Source organism: Paramisgurnus dabryanus, chromosome 20, assembly GCF_030506205.2.
Source record: "Paramisgurnus dabryanus chromosome 20, PD_genome_1.1, whole genome shotgun sequence".
Lineage (NCBI taxonomy): Eukaryota > Metazoa > Chordata > Actinopteri > Cypriniformes > Cobitidae > Paramisgurnus > Paramisgurnus dabryanus.
The window spans coordinates 9,977,036-9,995,712 of record NC_133356.1 but is presented as its reverse complement, the minus strand read 5'-3'; the positions used below and the strand labels follow the sequence as shown (position 1 = coordinate 9,995,712).

The 18,677-nt window shown below is 36.9% G+C and overlaps 2 protein-coding genes across 14 annotated transcripts in view; one reads left to right on the top strand and one right to left on the bottom strand.

Annotated features, from left to right (window-relative positions):
- The window catches only part of esr2b (estrogen receptor 2b), a 38,243-nt gene extending 29,506 nt beyond the window's left edge, over window positions 1–8,737 (top strand). The window contains exons 7-10 of the mRNA XM_065296310.2: window positions 3,956–4,089; window positions 5,344–5,527; window positions 5,701–5,898; window positions 7,453–8,737. Of these exons, the coding sequence (XP_065152382.1) occupies window positions 3,956–4,089; window positions 5,344–5,527; window positions 5,701–5,898; window positions 7,453–7,519 (583 nt within the window). The 3' untranslated portion in view covers window positions 7,520–8,737. The remainder of the gene's footprint in view (window positions 1–3,955; window positions 4,090–5,343; window positions 5,528–5,700; window positions 5,899–7,452) is intronic.
- Window positions 8,738–8,972: 235 nt separating this feature from the next.
- syne2b (spectrin repeat containing, nuclear envelope 2b) overlaps window positions 8,973–18,677 on the bottom strand; it is a 133,075-nt gene continuing 123,370 nt past the window's right edge. For all 13 annotated transcript variants that reach the window (XM_065296294.2, XM_065296298.2, XM_065296297.2 and 10 more), the window contains 5 exons: window positions 18,121–18,249; window positions 17,851–18,042; window positions 17,726–17,773; window positions 17,438–17,487; window positions 8,973–10,361 (listed from right to left, as the gene is read on the bottom strand). In XM_065296294.2, coding sequence (XP_065152366.1) covers window positions 10,160–10,361; window positions 17,438–17,487; window positions 17,726–17,773; window positions 17,851–18,042; window positions 18,121–18,249 — 621 coding nt within the window. In that variant the 3' untranslated portion in view covers window positions 8,973–10,159. The remainder of the gene's footprint in view (window positions 10,362–17,437; window positions 17,488–17,725; window positions 17,774–17,850; window positions 18,043–18,120; window positions 18,250–18,677) is intronic.

Sequence of the window (18,677 nt, the reverse complement as noted above, 5' to 3'; positions counted from 1 at the left end):
AGAATAACTGGATGAGAGCATGAATTACCTTGGCTGTTGTGATCGATCGTAGTGGGAAAGCTTCTGGGTATCGGGTTGCATAATCGCTGACCACCAAGATGTACTGATATCCTGTACTGCTCTTTTCTAATGGTCCGACAATGTCCATCGCAATGCGTCTGAAAGGAACAGAGATAACAGGGAGGGGTTGCAGGGGAGCTCTACCCCGCTGAGATACAACACTGGTCTTTTGGCAGATGGAACATGTGTTGCAGTATGTTTGTACATCAGTAAACAGTGTTGGCCAGTGAAAACGTGATGATATGCGTGCATATGTTTTCTGGCGGCCAAGGTGACCAGCCCAGGGCACTGAATGTGCCAAATGCAAAACCACAGGACGACAACATGTAGGAACAATCAAACGTGTTACATCCTTCACTTGCAAATACAACACATTATCCAACACAACGTATGATTCATCACACACATTTGGATTTCCCAACTGTTCAGCTTTATCAAATAATGGTTTTAAAGAAACATCATCCCTTTGCAACTCAGATATGTTTTCTGGGACCCTCCAGCCATGAACATTGAGACCCTCCACTGAGGACTCAACGACTGGGGTACCCAAGTACTTTGCAAGCCGCCGTTGTCGGCGTGTTTTCCTGGGGCCCTTGGTTGCACCCTGCAGCAGACTATCGTCAAAGTCTGGCAGTGGTTGCAGACCAGCCTTAGTTTGGGCTCTAGTTAACACAGCACATGACAGATTATTGACAGTGGAAGACATGGTTTCAACATTCTTAAATGCTAGGAGATCATATAACACAGGTACATCTACTCCCAGAATTACATCAGCAGGTAAATTGTCCACTACCGCCACTTTCAACAGAAAATTTTGGTCAAAAATACCCACAGTGACTTCTGCTTGGGGATACTGCTTAACATCCCCGTGTACACATTTTACAGCAGATGTATGCATATAATCAACATTGTTAACATGACATGACTTAACCAATGAAAGTGAACTTCCAGTGTCCACTAAGGCTCGTAAGCAATGTCCATTGATGGTCACATCACACATAATGTTCAGTTCATGTATAGTGTCTTTAACATTGTCCCCTTCTCGTGGAACATAACAAAATCCAGTTAATTTTGCTTTACGTACCGGACAATCAGCAGCTTTGTGCCCCGACTGTTGACAGTAAAAGCAAATCAGTCTCTTACTTGGCTGTACACAGGTAGTGGATTCGCTACCACTCTTCTGAACCACAGTATCAGACATCTTGAATGGTGTAACAGTGCGTACAGTACCTTTTGGAGGTTGAGTGCGAGGGCTATCACGATGAGCATTCAGGTATCGTTGCGCTAGCTTCGCCGCTTCCATTCCTGATCTCGGCTCATGCTCCTTCACCCACATTCGTGTATCGAAAGGTAGCACCCTCAACAGCTGTTCGAGAATGATGGCCTCACCGATCTCCTCCTTCGAATGCTCCTCTGGCCGGACCCAACGTGTATACAGGCCCTTCAGTCGGTTGTACGACTCCGTCGGTGACTCACCAGCAGGTACTGTTGTCGCCCGGAAACGCTGACGATAGGTCTCTGCCGAGATGCTGAACTTTGCCAGGATCGCCTCCTTTAACTGGGGGTAGACCTCCGCCTCATCCTCATCCATCGCCAGGTATGCCTCCAACGCTTGTCCTGTCAGCAATGGGACCAGACGGTAGCTCCACTCCTCCTGTGGCCATCTCCAGGTTTTCGCCAGACGCTCGAACCGACGGAGGTAGCTCTCAATATCATCTCCTTGCTGGTAGGCGGGTAGCTTCGGATCTGCCCGTTGCATTGGCTGAAAGGGAGCAGGGTTTTGCGGAGGGTCTTGGTCATAATCTGAAACGTATCGACCCATACCTTTCCGACCTGCTGGGGTTGGTAGCTCCATCCGAACGCTGGCATCCACTGGAAACTCAGCATGGGACGTCGTCTGCAGAACGGCCTCCCGTAGGCTTCGGAGCTCCAGCATCTGTCGCTCCTCCCTCTGCTCCTGCGCATCCAAGAACTTGCGCATTAGGGCAACCATCCCTTCTTCAGCCACTAGACCTGGTGTAGCGGCCTTGCCTAGTGGAGAGCTGCTCTTTGGTGATGCACCCGAATGCCCGGTAGCCAGCCCCTCGCCGACCAGCTCAGTAGCATCCCAGGTTACATCCTCCCTCACTGCCTTCACTTCAGGCCGGGCTTGGCCTTTCTTCTTGCGGGGAGCCATCCCACTTCTGACACCAAATGTGACAAAGTGAACACCAGCGGTTCACCTTTGACGTGGGTAAGTCCCAAAAATAAAGAAAAAATCCCCAAAACAAAAATGATGGCTCAGACCGCAACTGTACTCTTGTACAAAGTGAAGTTTATTTACAGTGAAACAGGAGAAAAACCAAGGTGATATATTTATATTTACAAGTGTAGAAACCAAAACCCAAAATACCAAAAAAATAAATAAAACAAAACAATGACGAAAAATATACACAAGTAAATATTCACAATATATCAATAGCAACTTCTCCACAACCACTCACTCCGGCCGACTTGGTAAACAAGTCCTGATTGTGAGTCTGGCCTCCCTTTTTATAGAGCCAGACTCCTCCCCTTCAATGGGAGTTCCCATAACCAGGTAAGTATCCAGGTAAGCATTTTAAATTGCCATTAAACTCAGATCCAGTGAGTTTAAACACATAAACATGACATTATATACACCTAACAAAACATCTGTTTGACACATATTAAAATATAATTTAACACATAGCCCCTTTAACAATGACATACAAAAACAACACCCCCCCTATATACAAACATAATGGACTCTGCCAACCTTTGCGAATACTGCGCCGGCGCGACACACTCTGTGACGTCATAAGCGTGTGCCGCTCAATCGCTCAGGTTTGCCGGCGCAGCATCCCACCACGGAAGGCTGGCTAAACAAACAAACCAAACAAACAAACAAAACAAAGTGTGTGCATGTGTATGAAATAACAGGATTAACTGGGGGAAATGTTGATGACTGTAATGTCCATGTAAATCGGCTTCGTGTGCACCCGCCGCCGAATCGGAGTATAGTTAAGGTAAGTGTATGCGTGTATGTATGTGTGTGTGCGCCAGTGTTGCCTGCTCAGCGTGGTTGGCGATCGTGCTCCATCACAGTAACGTAGCATACTGTGTTGGGGACAAATGTGGGCAAAATAATTTTGATTTATTTTTTTAAATACTTATTTTTGAATACTTCTTTTTCAAGTTTGCCACCTGAACACACACACAGAGAAAAATTACTTGATTCTACAATGTTAGGGGCGGTTCACATGTCGCGTCTTTTGTGCGCTCAAGTTCGTTATTTCAAATTTAGGCGCGCGAACGGAAGAGGTGCGACGCCTCGTTTTTTCTAGTCACATGTTTGAGAGAGAGAGAGAGAAAGAGAGAGAGAGAGAGAGAGAGAGAGGGTAGAAATGTAACAAAGTTTAACGTTGTACGTGAACTTTGTTTGAGAGAGAGGGAGGTGTTCAGAGAGGGGTCTGTTGGATGTTAAGCTGTTATTTGTTTTATTTGTTAAATAATTTATGAAGTTACAATTTTGTTTGATTCCAAGATGTATTTTACTGAACATGAGTATTTACAATGCAAATCCAAATTATTGTAATTTACTGATAGTTACTTACTGTATATCTTGTCACTTTATTAAGATCAGATTCTGCAGGTAAAATTACAATAATAAGGTGACTTGACTTGGACTTGACTTGACCTACTACAGAACTTGACTTGACTTGACTTGACATAGCCTGTGACTCGACTTGACTTGACTTGCCCAAGAAAAAAAATACTTGGGACTTACTTGAGACTTGAAGGTTCAGACTTGAGACTTACTTGAGACTTGCACATGTGTGACTTGGTCCCATCTCTGAAATAAATATAAATCTCTCTTTTCATCCCTTTGTCTCAGGGACGAATGGGGTTGTGTTGAAGGCATCATGGAGATCTTTGACATGCTGCTGGCCACCACCTCTAGATTCAGAGAATTGAAGCTACAGAGAGAGGAATATGTCTGCCTCAAAGCCATGATCCTTCTCAATTCCAGTACGACACGTCTCTGTTTGTGTTATTGTGTGAGAGTAATATTTGAAGAGTTTGGTTACAAAACGCAATAAATCCATTTTGACCAATTTTGGTAAAAACATGTTTTCTATACCAAGAAAGTGACAAGATGAAAACCACTATTTTCTGTTAAATAATTTCCCATAGCATCTTTAGGTTATAATAACATTCAAAATTCAAATACACAATTTGATTTTCAAAGATTTATTATAAAAATATTTTTTTCTGCAAAATGCAATAAATCCATGACCAAATCCAAGTTTTTTTTTTCAAAATGCTATAAATCTATTGTATCAATATATAAATGTGCATTCATCTTTGCCATGTTATATTCATTTAGTTGACTAGTGTACACTGATTAAAAAATAAACATTAATGGCATTAATCAAAACACTTACTTTGTCATATTAAGAACACTGTCATTGCTGCTGTCATCCTTGGGACGTCGTCGCTGAACTTTTTTGACAGCAATCAGCTGTAAAATGTTTTGGTCCTGCTTGATTTTCGTTGACTTTGAGTAAAATAATGGAAAGTTTTTATAAGATCCCCTGAGGTCAATGTGTTAGCATGACAGAAGCTTGATGCTGATGGGAGAACAAGCAACAGCCGGCATTTTTCCTTCATCCGAGTGCCCGTGGCTTACGTTTCTTCCTTGCCACAGAAACCACCAAAGGTTTATCAATGCCATCAAAAGTATTATTTTGTTTTTGTTTGTTTGTTGATCATGAAGTGCCAAGGAAAACTAGGATTCACTGTGTATTCAAAGCGGCGCCCTTATTGTTTACAATGCTTGGAATTGCGCACTGCGATTTGTTGAGCGGATTTATTGCATTCTGCAGAGAAGGAGGACTGGCATTTGTCACAGTTTGGAAAAAAGGGAGAAAATATGAAAAAATAACATGGCGGATATCGGATTTTGCGCAAAATTAAGAATTTACTTTTTAATACTGACCAGATACAATACTGATTTGCGCGGCAACAATAAAAAATGGTGTTTATCGCGTTTTGGAACCAAACTCTTCATTTATTTGTATCCGAATGTGCACTGCAAGGGTTAATAGATTCAAATCATTTGTTTGCACGTAACATATAAGGACAGCAGTCCTTCAGATTTCCGAAGATAACGTTTATTTTAGTGCACTTTTTCCCCTTTGGTAAAACTCTTGAATTATCACTTTAAAAAAATTCACATTTTCAATAGTGGTCCTAAATCTCTTGTTTTGTTTGTATTAACAGATAACTGTTCGAGCTTGCCGGAGACTCCTGCAGATGTGGTTAGTCGAGGGAAGGTTCTGAAGCTGCTGGACTCAGTGACCGATGCTCTGGTTTGGACCATCTCCAGAACTGGACTGTCCACACAACAGCAATCCATTCGTCTCGCCCACCTGCTGATGCTGCTATCACATATTCGACATCTCAGGTACCTCTGGAGATCTCTGGGCTTTTGTAGCAATTGATGTATTTCTCCCTGAAGTCTACCATATACTGTCATTTCCTCTTTTACCCACCATCCCATAATGGGGTTTTACTAGCTTACACTTCTAGATCATACAGATATAGTGGCTCACACTACTTTTCTCCTGTTGCCCGTAGCAACAAAGGCATTGAGCATCTGTCAAGCATGAAAAGAAAAAACGTGGTGTTGTTGTATGATCTTCTGCTGGAGATGCTGGATGCAAACACGTCTCAGAGCAGCCGGATGCTGGATACCAACACCGAACCCAACCACACGTCCAGACAGCAGACAGCACTAACAGAGGAGAACAGCCAGGAGAGCAACCACAGACCACGGTAACTCAGTACTGATTATTATACAGTTTTTTGAGGAACCTAAATGGCCGTCAGAGACGTTATATGTCGATGGGACAAGACCCACCTACTTTTTAATACCAATGATATTAGACCAACTCACTTTTTTACAAATTTTGCACATACAGTACTTTGCAAAAGTCTTGGGCCACCATTCCAGAGTTAGATTTGTTGTTTTTGCAATGTTATAGTGATGATATATAATTGTTTCTCAGGTTCTTTACATACAGAAAATACAGGAAATGTGTATATAGTATTAAAACTGTATAAAAATGTAAATTGATGTGTCAAGTTTTTATGGTACATTCCCCTTCCACTTGAGCAATAGCAGGAAACTGCAGGATCTCTTAAACCTAAATAAAATTAAATCCTAAAATCTAATTTTAGAGACATTAGTCTTTTTACTTCGTTCTGCTCAAAAACGGGTCCAGAATACAAGAAAATGGCATCTACTCCAGTAAATATTTTGGACCCACCCACATTTATAGTGCTTCCCACGCCCATCAATCATGAGAATTATTTTATATAATTTCTATAAACGTTTTGCATGACTTAAAGGTATATCCTGAGACAACTTTATGCATCAAACAGCATCTTGGGATGTACAAATCCCATTTATAGTTTGCATCCCCTAGTCCCTCTATTGTAAATAGAGTACTCACGTGGGTGATTCTTGCGAAATTAGACTGATGAGGACTGAAGTAGATGCAAAGTAACATATAAAAATAAGAAGCAAACAGTTACAAACATCTCTTCATGTACTATTTTGCACATGATTTTAAATGACATCATACAAACCAATTTTGTTGTTTTTCCACATTTAAGGGGAAAATTTTCATTACCGCAACATGGATTTGTGTTCTTTAACATGGAAATATTTGTAATTAAAAAATCAAAAAAATAAAAAGCTTCAGTGCATGTTATACTATAAACATTTACAGTAAAGAAACATGTGATATTTGGTGATCATTGGTAAATGTAGAGACAATAATAATGAATATAAATGTGTCCAAGACTAATTTTCTCATCCTCCGCAACAATTTTCAATCATTGTTTAAGCCCTCAAGAAACTAACATTAAAAAAAATTGTTGTAAGGGTCATAATTGACTGTGACACTCAAGATGGCTAAGGTAAGCAGTTCTTATTTTTATAGTTTGTAAATGCATATATTTAATGTAATATCATGTTCCGGTAATGATAATTTTTGATAATGATAATCTAAATAATGTAAATAATTCTATAGGAAATATTTTTTAAATCCTCTAAAAATAATGGTTATAGTAAGTTCAGACCTTAATCTTATATGTGCAAAAAAATTGGCTTCAAGGGCTTTTTAAAAATTCTGATGCTGGACACCTCCTAAATCTGGATTTCGTGAGAATCACCCACATGTTTCACACATTGTAACATACTGCAATTTTGTATCATTCATTTTTTACAAAAAATTTTTTATGTATTGTGAAAATATTTGTAAAATGTAACAGGTTTTCATAGGTAAAGTAAAATTATGACATATTCATTTTCTTTCTCTCTAGATCTACGGAGACAGTGGCTGGAAAATTGTGTTCTAGCCCAAACAGAGAGCGCATGGATACAGACTGACATTCTCTCTTTTATGGGGTAAAAATATCTCTGGATCCAGCATTAGTCTGATCTGGAAAAGACAATTTTAGATAGTAAATGACAACCTGAACCGAACAGGGTTCACAAACAGTTCTCAATCCTGTTTCATCATTAACAACATTCAATTTGAACATTATTTGCCTTTTCTTTTGGCATAATGTCAACCTGGAGAAATGTCCCTTTTCATCGAATCATGACAAATGTTGTGTTTAATGTTCTCAGTTTCTCATTCTACTGCCGAATATTTTAATAGACGAAGCTGTTACCATCAAAGGTGAAATGTGTTATTTCTGTAAAACAATAATATGGATGTTTTCAAAGTTTCAAACACTCCCCATCTCCTATTGACTGGTTGCTAGTTCAATTTAATTCAAATTTATAAAAAAAATTGCAATGTTAGAATAAAACACATTGTACAACAAACTGTAGAGCGAGGAAAAACGAAATTAAAAAAAGTATAGATATATTTTTTGGGGGGGGGGGGTAGTCCATCCCAAACTCACACCACTGGGTAAATCAGTTTTGTCATGTCCAGGTAGGTTTCCCAAAAATATTGTAATATTGATTCAGAAATTACACATTACACATATTCAGTATTTAGCAAGTATGCCAGTTGATAGTAAAGTAAGGATTGACCATACGAAAGATCTCTAATAAATGATGCCTTATTTCTCATATTCTCTAAAGACTGGCCAAACCACTACTCTATGAAAAGGTGCATAGTACACAAATTTATGCATTTTTGTACATCATGTCTGTATTTGTAAGATGCTGGGGTGGTTGTAATTGCTGGTCTGTGGTGCTTGTTGATTGTAAACTTTCGTGGTGATTGTAAATGTGACTTAAAATGTCTATGTCTTGTTCATGTATGATGAGTCTTGTTCAGCGTTTCATGTAAAGCCTGGCTTTTGTGCACATTTAACAGAAAAGTCTTATTTTATTCTGGAAGCATGACTTTTGGGATGTTTTATTTCAGATATGTTGGATGATTGAAAGAACAGCCCAAACAGGTTTTGCAGGTGCTAAAAGTGTTTACATTGGTCTCTGCTTCCCGAGGTAAAGAAAGCATGAACACAGAAGACGACCAAAAAACTGGATTTTTATTGGCAAAACTGTACACAGACAAATTAAATAAGTTTTAAGCTTCAAAAAAAAAAAAAAACATTTTTGCTATTTTCTGCAAATAAATTCATGATGATGTAAATATTTCTCTGGGATTTATGGATTATTTTAGATGATCCATAATATAATGAAATCCATATTATAATTCATTTAAATCACACAGACTGAAAAAGTTGAGGAAAAACATTCTTTACGCAAATAACCGGACAAAACTAGTGACACTTTTATTAAACTGTAAATGTAACTAATGGCTTTTTACGAAATTATAACTTTATGAATTGTGACCCTGGACCCTCATAAGTAGCATGGGTATATTTGTATTGTATGTTGCATAAAGATATTTTGTAAATTTCCTACTATAAATATATATAAAAAATGTATTTATCATTAGGAATATGTGTTGCTAAGGACTTGGACGACTTTAAAGGCTATTTTCTCGGTATTTAGATTTTCTTGCATCCAATCCAGAGTTTTAAATAGTTTTATCTCAGCCAAATATTGTCCTATCCTAACAAACAATACATCAATGGAAAGCTTATTTATTCTTTTTTGGCATATTTATTTAAAGCTTTTAGATGATGTATAAATCTCAGTAAATAAAAAATGACTGATTTGGTGGTCCAGGTTCACAATTATGCGTAATTTTCACTGTGTAGGTTTTGCCATGACAGTGGCAACGTCAATAGACACATCATTTTCTGATATGTGTAGCAATAAAAATAAATACATTCACACAGATTCTTTTTTTAATGGCTTTAAAATTAGTGTCTGTGAAACACTTCACCTAAACAACCCAAACAGAGCAATCTATATCATTTTACATCTCTATTGAGATGACGTAATAATTGGATAATTTAACAATTTCAGTAATTGTTCACGCACAGACACACACGCAAAACTTAAAAGCTGAATAAATTACACATAAAAAAAAACTTAACATTTGCACACACCCTGACAGCTCACTTCATTCTTAACAACTAAAAATAAAATGTCATTGCAAGTCACTACACAAGTACATGGACTTCAATTTCAATTTGTATAAACATAACCTGATCATCAGGATTTATCAGTCAAAACTCTTAAGGATTCCTATTTAAAAATACAGATGGCTCAAAGTCTATGTGAGCTATAGATTATGTTTTAAAAATAAATACTTTTTTCTATGACCAAGAGCATTTCGATGACCCTCGATGGCAGATGACTTCTGTTCTGCTACATACTATAGATTTAGTGCACCTTTGATAAGGATTTCTTTCATGTAAAAATTCATACATGTATACATGTTTCAAAAAGATATAGGGGTTATGCAGCTTCAGCACAATCCCTCTTTGATGCTGGAACCTGAAACAGGAAGTGATGTCACTGTACAATTGCACGGTTCTGATTTTGCAGACATGTTACTGGCTTTGTCTCTCATGGCCATAGGAGATAAATCCAATAAGCATATCCCACTAATTCTACCTAAACAGTGTTAACCAACGGTACAAGGGTTGATTCTCATGTGGGTGGTGGTCCGTTGGTGTAGAGAAGCATGGGGTAAAATGATCGGGCAAAGTTGTTGGAGAGGGTGCAGCTGTAGTCATCTTCTGAGAGAGGCACCAGACACGCCACAACCAGCAAGAATAGAAAGAGGATGTGTAGAGGCAGAGCAGCGCGTAACACACGATACAGAAACGGCCTTCCTGGGGATGAATCAGACCTGGAAGAAGAAAAACATGTTATAATTCATTTACTCTTTTTTAATCCTTGTAGAATTGTCATGCAATTTTTAATAACTGAGAATATCCTAGTTGAAAAAAGGGCACTAAAATTTTTTTGTAAATAAGCTACTTTCACAAACTCATTTTATACGTAATATACAAAGAATATTTAGTACTTCTTAAAGGATAATTCCGGTATTTAACACTTTGAGTCTCATTTCTGGTTTGTTTTGGATGAACTACAGTGATGGACACAGAAATTTTGACAATGGGTCGTGTCTTGAGTTTTTGACTCGTTTAGAAGCGTCTCTTGACTGCTTCAGAATGGAAGTCAATGACCATGCACAAACATGTCATTAAAACAACACTTAACGTTCATTTTCAAAACTGTACTACTCACCGAATGGTTTGTGGTGTTCGTTGCTGATTAAAAACAAATATTTTGGGGCAATGTATGATTTCAATCTGTGTTATTTGCTATAGTGGAACTATTTTTTCAGATACCTCACAAGCGCGTATATACTTCCGCTCTATATTTGAGTCTGAAGCGTTAGCACACTCCCGACCACTTGATGGCGACAACCACTTTGCCATACAAGTACGCTCGGTGTCTTGCGTATAGACAGTCACAATCGAGCTCAACTTCAAACCTAAAGCTGGTCACTGAGACATCAAATATTGGAAAAATTTCTGAGAGAAACCGAGCGAAAAAACTACAACCACATGTTAAAAAAACCTTTTCTGTTTCCCGGCGGCGGAGTGATATATCAGCGAGCAATGAGTCTTCAAAGAGAAGTCAATGGAATAAAAAAAGCCAAATAAAACACGACAGAAACTGTATTTCGCTACACAACTTGTTTTTAATCATCAACGAACACCACGAACCACTCGGTGAGTAGCACAGTTTTGAAAATGAACGTTAAGTGTTGTTTTAATGACATGTTTGTGCATGGCAATTGACTTCCATTCTGAAGCAGTCAAGAGATGCTTCTAAATGAGTCAAAAACTCAAGACCCATTGTTAAAATTTCTGTGTCCATCACTGTAGTTCATCCAAAACAAACCAGAAATGAGACTCAAAGGGCTCTATCTTACACCCGGCGCAATGCAGCGCAATGCAGCGCAATGCGCGACGCAAGTGTCTTTCGCTAGTTTCCACCCTAATTTTCACGTTTAGCGCCGCGTTGTTTAAATAGCAAATGCATTTGCGCCCCCTTTTGCGCCCATGGGCGTTCTGGTCTGAAAACGAGGTGTGTTCAGGCGCATTGTTGGCGCGTTGCTATTTTGAGGCAACTAAAATAGATTGCGCAATGTGTTTTATGTTATTTAAAGAGCGCATTAGTAAAATGCGCCTATAAACGGGAGGACAACGCAGGTTTGCTTATCACAAAGTACATGAATGCGCAGCAGCACAAAAATGCTTTTAAATATGAAAGATTAAAGGATTGAATGTAAAAGATTATTACTGAGTCTCTTGGACATAAATGAGGACTAATTATGAGACGTTAGAAGGCGCAAAGAGCTGCTTCACCTGCAGCCTGGTAAGTAAATAAATGCTTTGCTTTGAACAAATGCGTCTGTTTTTAAATGTTTTTTTTTTAATGCTACCTCACGGATTTATTGTATATGATTACTCTGTACCTGTGGATATGGTGAGATGAGAAACATTTTTAAGTAATGCTTAAAAAAACCGCTGTCCAAAGTGCTGAAACGTGAGGAGAGCCGTTTGTAAATTCTTTATCTCCTGTTTGTTACAAATAAAGTATTTTTAAAGTACAAACCTTATCTTACATACTTGTAAATTATTTTTTGATGATATTGGATAGCCATACATTTAAAGCAATTAAAAGCCTGCTTTTTTACTTCCATGACTAAAAGAAAACGGGTTTTAAAGGTTTTAATAAAAAAAATAACAATTTCAATACAAGTGGAAAAACAACATAATTATTTAACATTAATCTTAAACTGGGGATCTTCTTCCTCTGCTTAGTTTTTCAGTTTACAAAGTCCGTCATCTAAATAGGGATTAGACATAGCGCCAGAGCAACTTGCTTTTAAAGGGAATGAGAGCTGAGACTCTCATTGGTTTACTGGACGTTACGCCCAAAATACTCCCATTACAATAGGACCTACCCTTTTCGACCATGCGCTCGGCGCAAAAACCATTTTTCCCGTCGTTAAATTAGCAAAAGTGGATTCGGACACGCCCATTTAGATGTTGCGCTGTGCGCTTTAGACAATGCGCTTAGATCGTTAAAATAGGGCCCATAGTGTTAAATACCAGACTTATCCTTTAAGATAAACTTAAGAGCTATCTAACTATCTAAGTGTACTCAACTGTGTTATTTTAAGCTGTGTTTTCACAAATTTGACCCTGAAGCACAAATATTTGTATATATTTCGCACTGATATATTTGAAGAGTTTGGTTCCAAAACGCAATAAATGCCTTTTTTTATTTAAAACCACCAAAATCAGTGTTGTATCTGGTCAGTATTAAAAAGTTAATTCTTAATTTTACGCAAAATCCAATATCCGCCGTGTTATTCTGTCATCTTTTCTACCTCTTTTCCAAAGTGCTTCTCTGCAGAATGCAATAAATTCGCTTAACCAATCACACCACACCATTCCACGCGTTGTAAACAATAATGGCGGTGCTTTGAATACACACAGAATCCTAGTTTTCCTCATCTACTTTGTATTTCATGATCAACAAACAAACAAAAACTAAATAGTAATTTTGATGGCATTGATAAACCTATGATGGGGAAGAAACGTAAGCCATCAAAATCGAATAATTTACGCGAGTGAAGGAAAAATGCCGGCTGTTGCTTGTTCTCACTCGACAGCATCAAGCTTCTGTCATGCTAACACATTGACCCCAGGGGATCTTATGAAAAACGTTCTATTATTTTACACAAAGTCAACGAAAAATAAGCAGGACCAAAACATTTTACAGCTGATCGCTGTCAAAAAAGTTCAGCGACGACGTCCCAAGGATGACAGCAGCAATGACAGTGTTCTTAATATGAATAGTTTAGTCAACTAAATGAATATAACATGGCAAAGATGAATGCACATTTAAATATTGATTTATAGCATTAAAAAAAACTTGTCATGGATTTATTGCATTTTGTGGAAAAAATGATCAGTTTATATAATAAATCTTTGAAAATCAATTTATGGATTTGAATTTTTAATGTTATTATAACCTAAAGATGCTATGTGAAAGTTTGTAACAGAAAATAGTGGTTTTCATACTTTTTTGGTATAGAAAACACATTTTTACCCAAATTAGTCAAATGGATTTATTGCGTTTTGGAACCAAACTCTTAATTTGTAGCATAAGCTAAAAATAGATTGTATGGGTCAAAATTGTCATTTATGCAAAAAATCATTAGGATATTAAGTAAAGATCATGTTGCTTGAAGATATTTTGTAATTTCTTTCCGCAAATACATAAAAAATGTATTTATCATAAGTAATATGTGTTCATAAGGACTTAATTTGGACAACTTTAAAGTAGATTTTCTTAATATTTAGGTTTTTTGCATCCACAGATTCCAAATGTACAAATATATGCATCTCAGCCAAATATTGTCCCATCCTAACCAATACATTAATGGAAAACTTCTTTTTTCAACGTTCACACTGCAAAAAATTATTTTCAAGAAAAAAATTCTTAGTATTTTTGTCTTGTTTTCAGTAAAAATATCTAAAAACTCTTAAATTAAAATGTATTTTCTTGATGAGCAAAACGACTCAATAAAATAAGTCTAGTTTTTAGACCAAAAATTTCAAATGTAAGTGATTTTGTGCATAAAACAAGCAGAAAAATCTGCCAATGGGGTAAGCAAAAAATCTTGAAAATTTTTCTTAATTACACTAAATTCAAGAGAAATTCAGGAAAAATTTGCTTACCCAATTGGCAGATTTTTTTGCTTGTTTTATGCACAAAATCACTTACATTTGATATTTTTGGTCTAAAAACTAGACTTATTTTATTGGGTCGTTTTGCTCATCAAGAAAAAGCATCTTCATTTAAGAATTTTTGGTAGCACTTTATTTTACAGTACGTGTACTTACAGTGTACATATATGGTAAATAAGTTGTACCTACCGACAAATGTGTGGTACTTACTTTTAGGTATCTACAAGGTAATTAATTGGTATCATTACTGTACTTACCAGTAGTACATACTTGGTAGTTAAAATGTAACTCTAGATAAGTACTGGGTAATAACATATACATACGTATAGTGTAGGTATACTCTAACTAACTAGAAACACTACTCTACTTACAAATGAATGTACAATATAAGTATTTAGTATTTACATGCAAGTTAGGGTAAATGACAGGTATTTATAGTGTACATATATGATAACTAATATCAAACACTACTGTACTTACAAATTGTATATACATGATAAGTGTGTGGTACCTGTAGGTCATAAATTAATGACCGGCACATATGGTGTATGTATACTGTAACTAACAAGAAACACTACTGTACTTACAAATAGTATATACATGATAAGTGTGTTGTACCTGTAGGCCAGTGTAAGTTAATGAAAGGCATATATGGTGTATGTATGTATACTGTAACTAACTAGAAACACTACTGTACTTACAAATTGTATATACATGATAAGTGTGTTGTACCTGCAGGTTAATGTAAGTTATACTTATACCATACCTATATGATAAGAACAAACATTACTGATGTGCCATTTTGGTACTCAGTATCTTTGTCCTTTAAACCAAGCATTAAATAACCGTATGCATTAACTACTGGGTACACTAACTAGTACGTCCATGGTAACTACATGGAAACAGGACTGTAAAATAAAGTGTTGCTTTTTACACAGTTATTACATAGGACCTACCACCTAAGATATAGCATCATATACATGTCACTGTGAAGCAAACCCAACCATTGACTATCCTACGCATTAACTACTGGGTACATTCACTAGTACGTCCATGGTAACTACATGGAAACAGGACTGTAAAATAAAGTGTTGCTTTTTACACAGTTATTATATAGGACCTACCACCTAAGATATAGCATCATATACATGTCACTGTGAGGCAAACCCAACTATTGACTATAATACGCATTAACTACTGGGTACATTCACTAGTACATCCATGGTACCTATATGGATACAGGACTGTAAAATAAAGTGTTGCTTTTTACACAGTTATTACATAGGACCTACCACCTAAGATATAGCATCATATACATGTCACTGTGAAGCAAACCCAACCATTGACTATCATACGTATTAACTACTGGGTACATTCACTAGTACATCCATGGTAACTACATGGAAACAGGACTGTAAAATAAAGTGTTGCTTTTTACACAGTTATTATATAGGACCTACCACCTAAGATATAGCATCATATACATGTCACTGTGAAGCAAACCCAACCATTGACTATCCTACGCATTAACTACTGGGTACATTCACTAGTACGTCCATGGTAACTACATGGAAACAGGACTGTAAAATAAAGTGTTGCTTTTTACACAGTTATTATATAGGACCTACCACCTAAGATATAGCATCATATACATGTCACTGTGAGGCAAACCCAACTATTGACTATAATACGCATTAACTACTGGGTACATTCACTAGTACATCCATGGTACCTATATGGATACAGGACTGTAAAATAAAGTGTTGCTTTTTACACAGTTATTACATAGGACCTACCACCTAAGATATAGCATCATATACATGTTACTGTGAGACAAACCCAACCATTGACTATCATACGTATTAACTACTGGGTACATTCACTAGTACGTCCATGGTAACTACATGGAAACAGGACTGTAAAATAAAGTGTTGCTTTTTACACAGTTATTATATAGGACCTACCACCTAAGATATAGCATCAACCATTGTACAGTAGGTTTCTAGTTAGTTACAGTATACATACATACACCATATATGCCTTTCATTAACTTACACTGGCCTACAGGTACAACACACTTATCATGTATATACTATTTGTAAGTACAGTAGTGTTTCTTGTTAGTTACAGTATACATACACCATATGTGCCGGTCATTTATTTATGACCTACAGGTACCATACACTTATCATGTATATACAATTTGTAAGTACAGTAGTGTTTGATATTAGTTATCATATATGTACACTTTAAATACCTGTCATTTACCCTAACTTGCATGTAAATACTAAATACTTATATTGTACATTCATTTGTAAGTACAGTAGTGTTTCTAGTTAGTTACAGTATACCTACACTATACGTATGTATATGTTATTACCCAGCACTTATCTAGAGTTACATTTTAACTACCAAGTATGTACTACTGGTAAGTACAGTAATGATACCAATTACTTACCATGTAGATACCAAAAAGTAAGTACCACACATTTGTCGGTAAGTACAACTTATTTACCATATATGTACACTGTAAGTACACGTACTGTAAAATAAAGTGCTACCGAATTTTTTGATATTTTTACAGAAAACAAGACAAAAATACTAAGAATTTTTTTTCTTGAAAATCATTTTTTGCAGTGCAGATTATGTATACATCTCAATTTCAAAACAATGTACCCCTTTATGACAAATTACTTTTATTATCATAAACTATTTGGAAACCTGTTCGAATATAATACATCATATTAAACATTCTGACCATGTTTTTATTCATTGCAAGCTATTGAACATATGGCACCATTATAGCAGACATTTTGGCGAGACACATTATAAAAAAACAAGATTTTATAATGTGAGAAAGAATGATTTTGCATTAAATAATAAAAAACCTTATGTGATATGTCTTTACTCATAATTCAACTTGTTAGTTGTTAACTCTCAGGGATTTGAAGAGCAACATGAAGTACATGTAAAGTCTTTCGAGAGGTGAAAGTGGAGCAAAGGTGTGAAAGTGTGAAACAACAAAGTTACATTTGTGTGATGAGTACTACAAGACATCAACTTCAGTGAGGTCACGCAGGGCCACGAAAACACACCGCTGAATTCAGATGCATGCTCACACATAAAAAATACTAAAGTATCTGCTTACTTCACACTTGCGGGAGATCCCCGTGTAACAGCCTGAACCCTCGAACCTTCCTAGAATGAGAAAGAAATGAGTCAGTGTTTCTCAGAGGTCTCATAATATAATATTTAGACTATCTGTTCCTAAAAAAGTTTCATGCCATGTCAAATCAATCCAATAATCCCAGGAGCAACATTAGAGAAAACGTTTATATTTTTGTGACCTAAGATAATGAAGCTGCAATTCGATTTTTTAGTTTGGCACTGTAGGGTGCAAATGAAAAATGTGTAATGGAGAGGAACAGCTGTGTACCTGATACTGTGTTGACACTGTCCCGCTCATGCCAGGACCCGATGAGTCCTGCAAAAGAACAGCAAAAATCAGTAGGTGAATAAGAGAGAGAGAGAGAAAGAAAGAAAAAAAAGAGAGAGACATACGAGTCTGCTCTGCAGTGTCTGCAGGTCATGTGATATCTGTCTGATTAAAAGGCGAAGCTTGTTGCTGATGACGTGAACCTTTTCTTTGGCCTCCAGCGTGTCCTCTTCCTGGTCCTGTAGCAAGATCTGAGAGGAGATCTCCTGTAGGGAGCAAACCTCCCTCTCACGAGACTGTAAATCCTGATGAACGGCCTACGCACAGAAAAACAGTTCAATAAATGTGATCTTAATCAATAATACTTCACTGGGATTTTTCACACATAAACTCACCTCGAGTGTGTCTCTGTGTTCTCGTAGGATACGGAGGTCTGTGTTTTGGTCATGAATGTTGACCATGTATCGCTGGCTTTCTGCTTTAGCTAACCACAGCAGTAGAGAATGAAGAGTCTCGTGAAACTCCTGAGAAAAACAGAACGTGACACGTCTGAATGACATTGTGTGTGTACTCGCATTTCTTTATCAGATTTAACTTAGGAAGCTGTATGGCACTAAAGAAATGAAACAAAATTCAAGTTGACTGTGAAAGAACTCTGATACGGTACGCTGAGGGTTCAAGAACATCCTGTACCAAAGTCAAGAAACAAATAACCAACCACATATCTTTGCTTATGTGGTTAACTTACAGACTTTCTGTCAAAAACAAACAAGTATCCTAAGATAAAATCTCATGCAAATGGGGGATTCTCGCGAAATTAGACTTATGAGGTGTCATAAAACATTTCGATAAAAAAGTAAATGCTATCAAAATAAGAAGCATACAGTTACAAACATCTCTTCATGTACTATTTTGCACATGATTTTATATGACATAATAGAAACCAATTTTG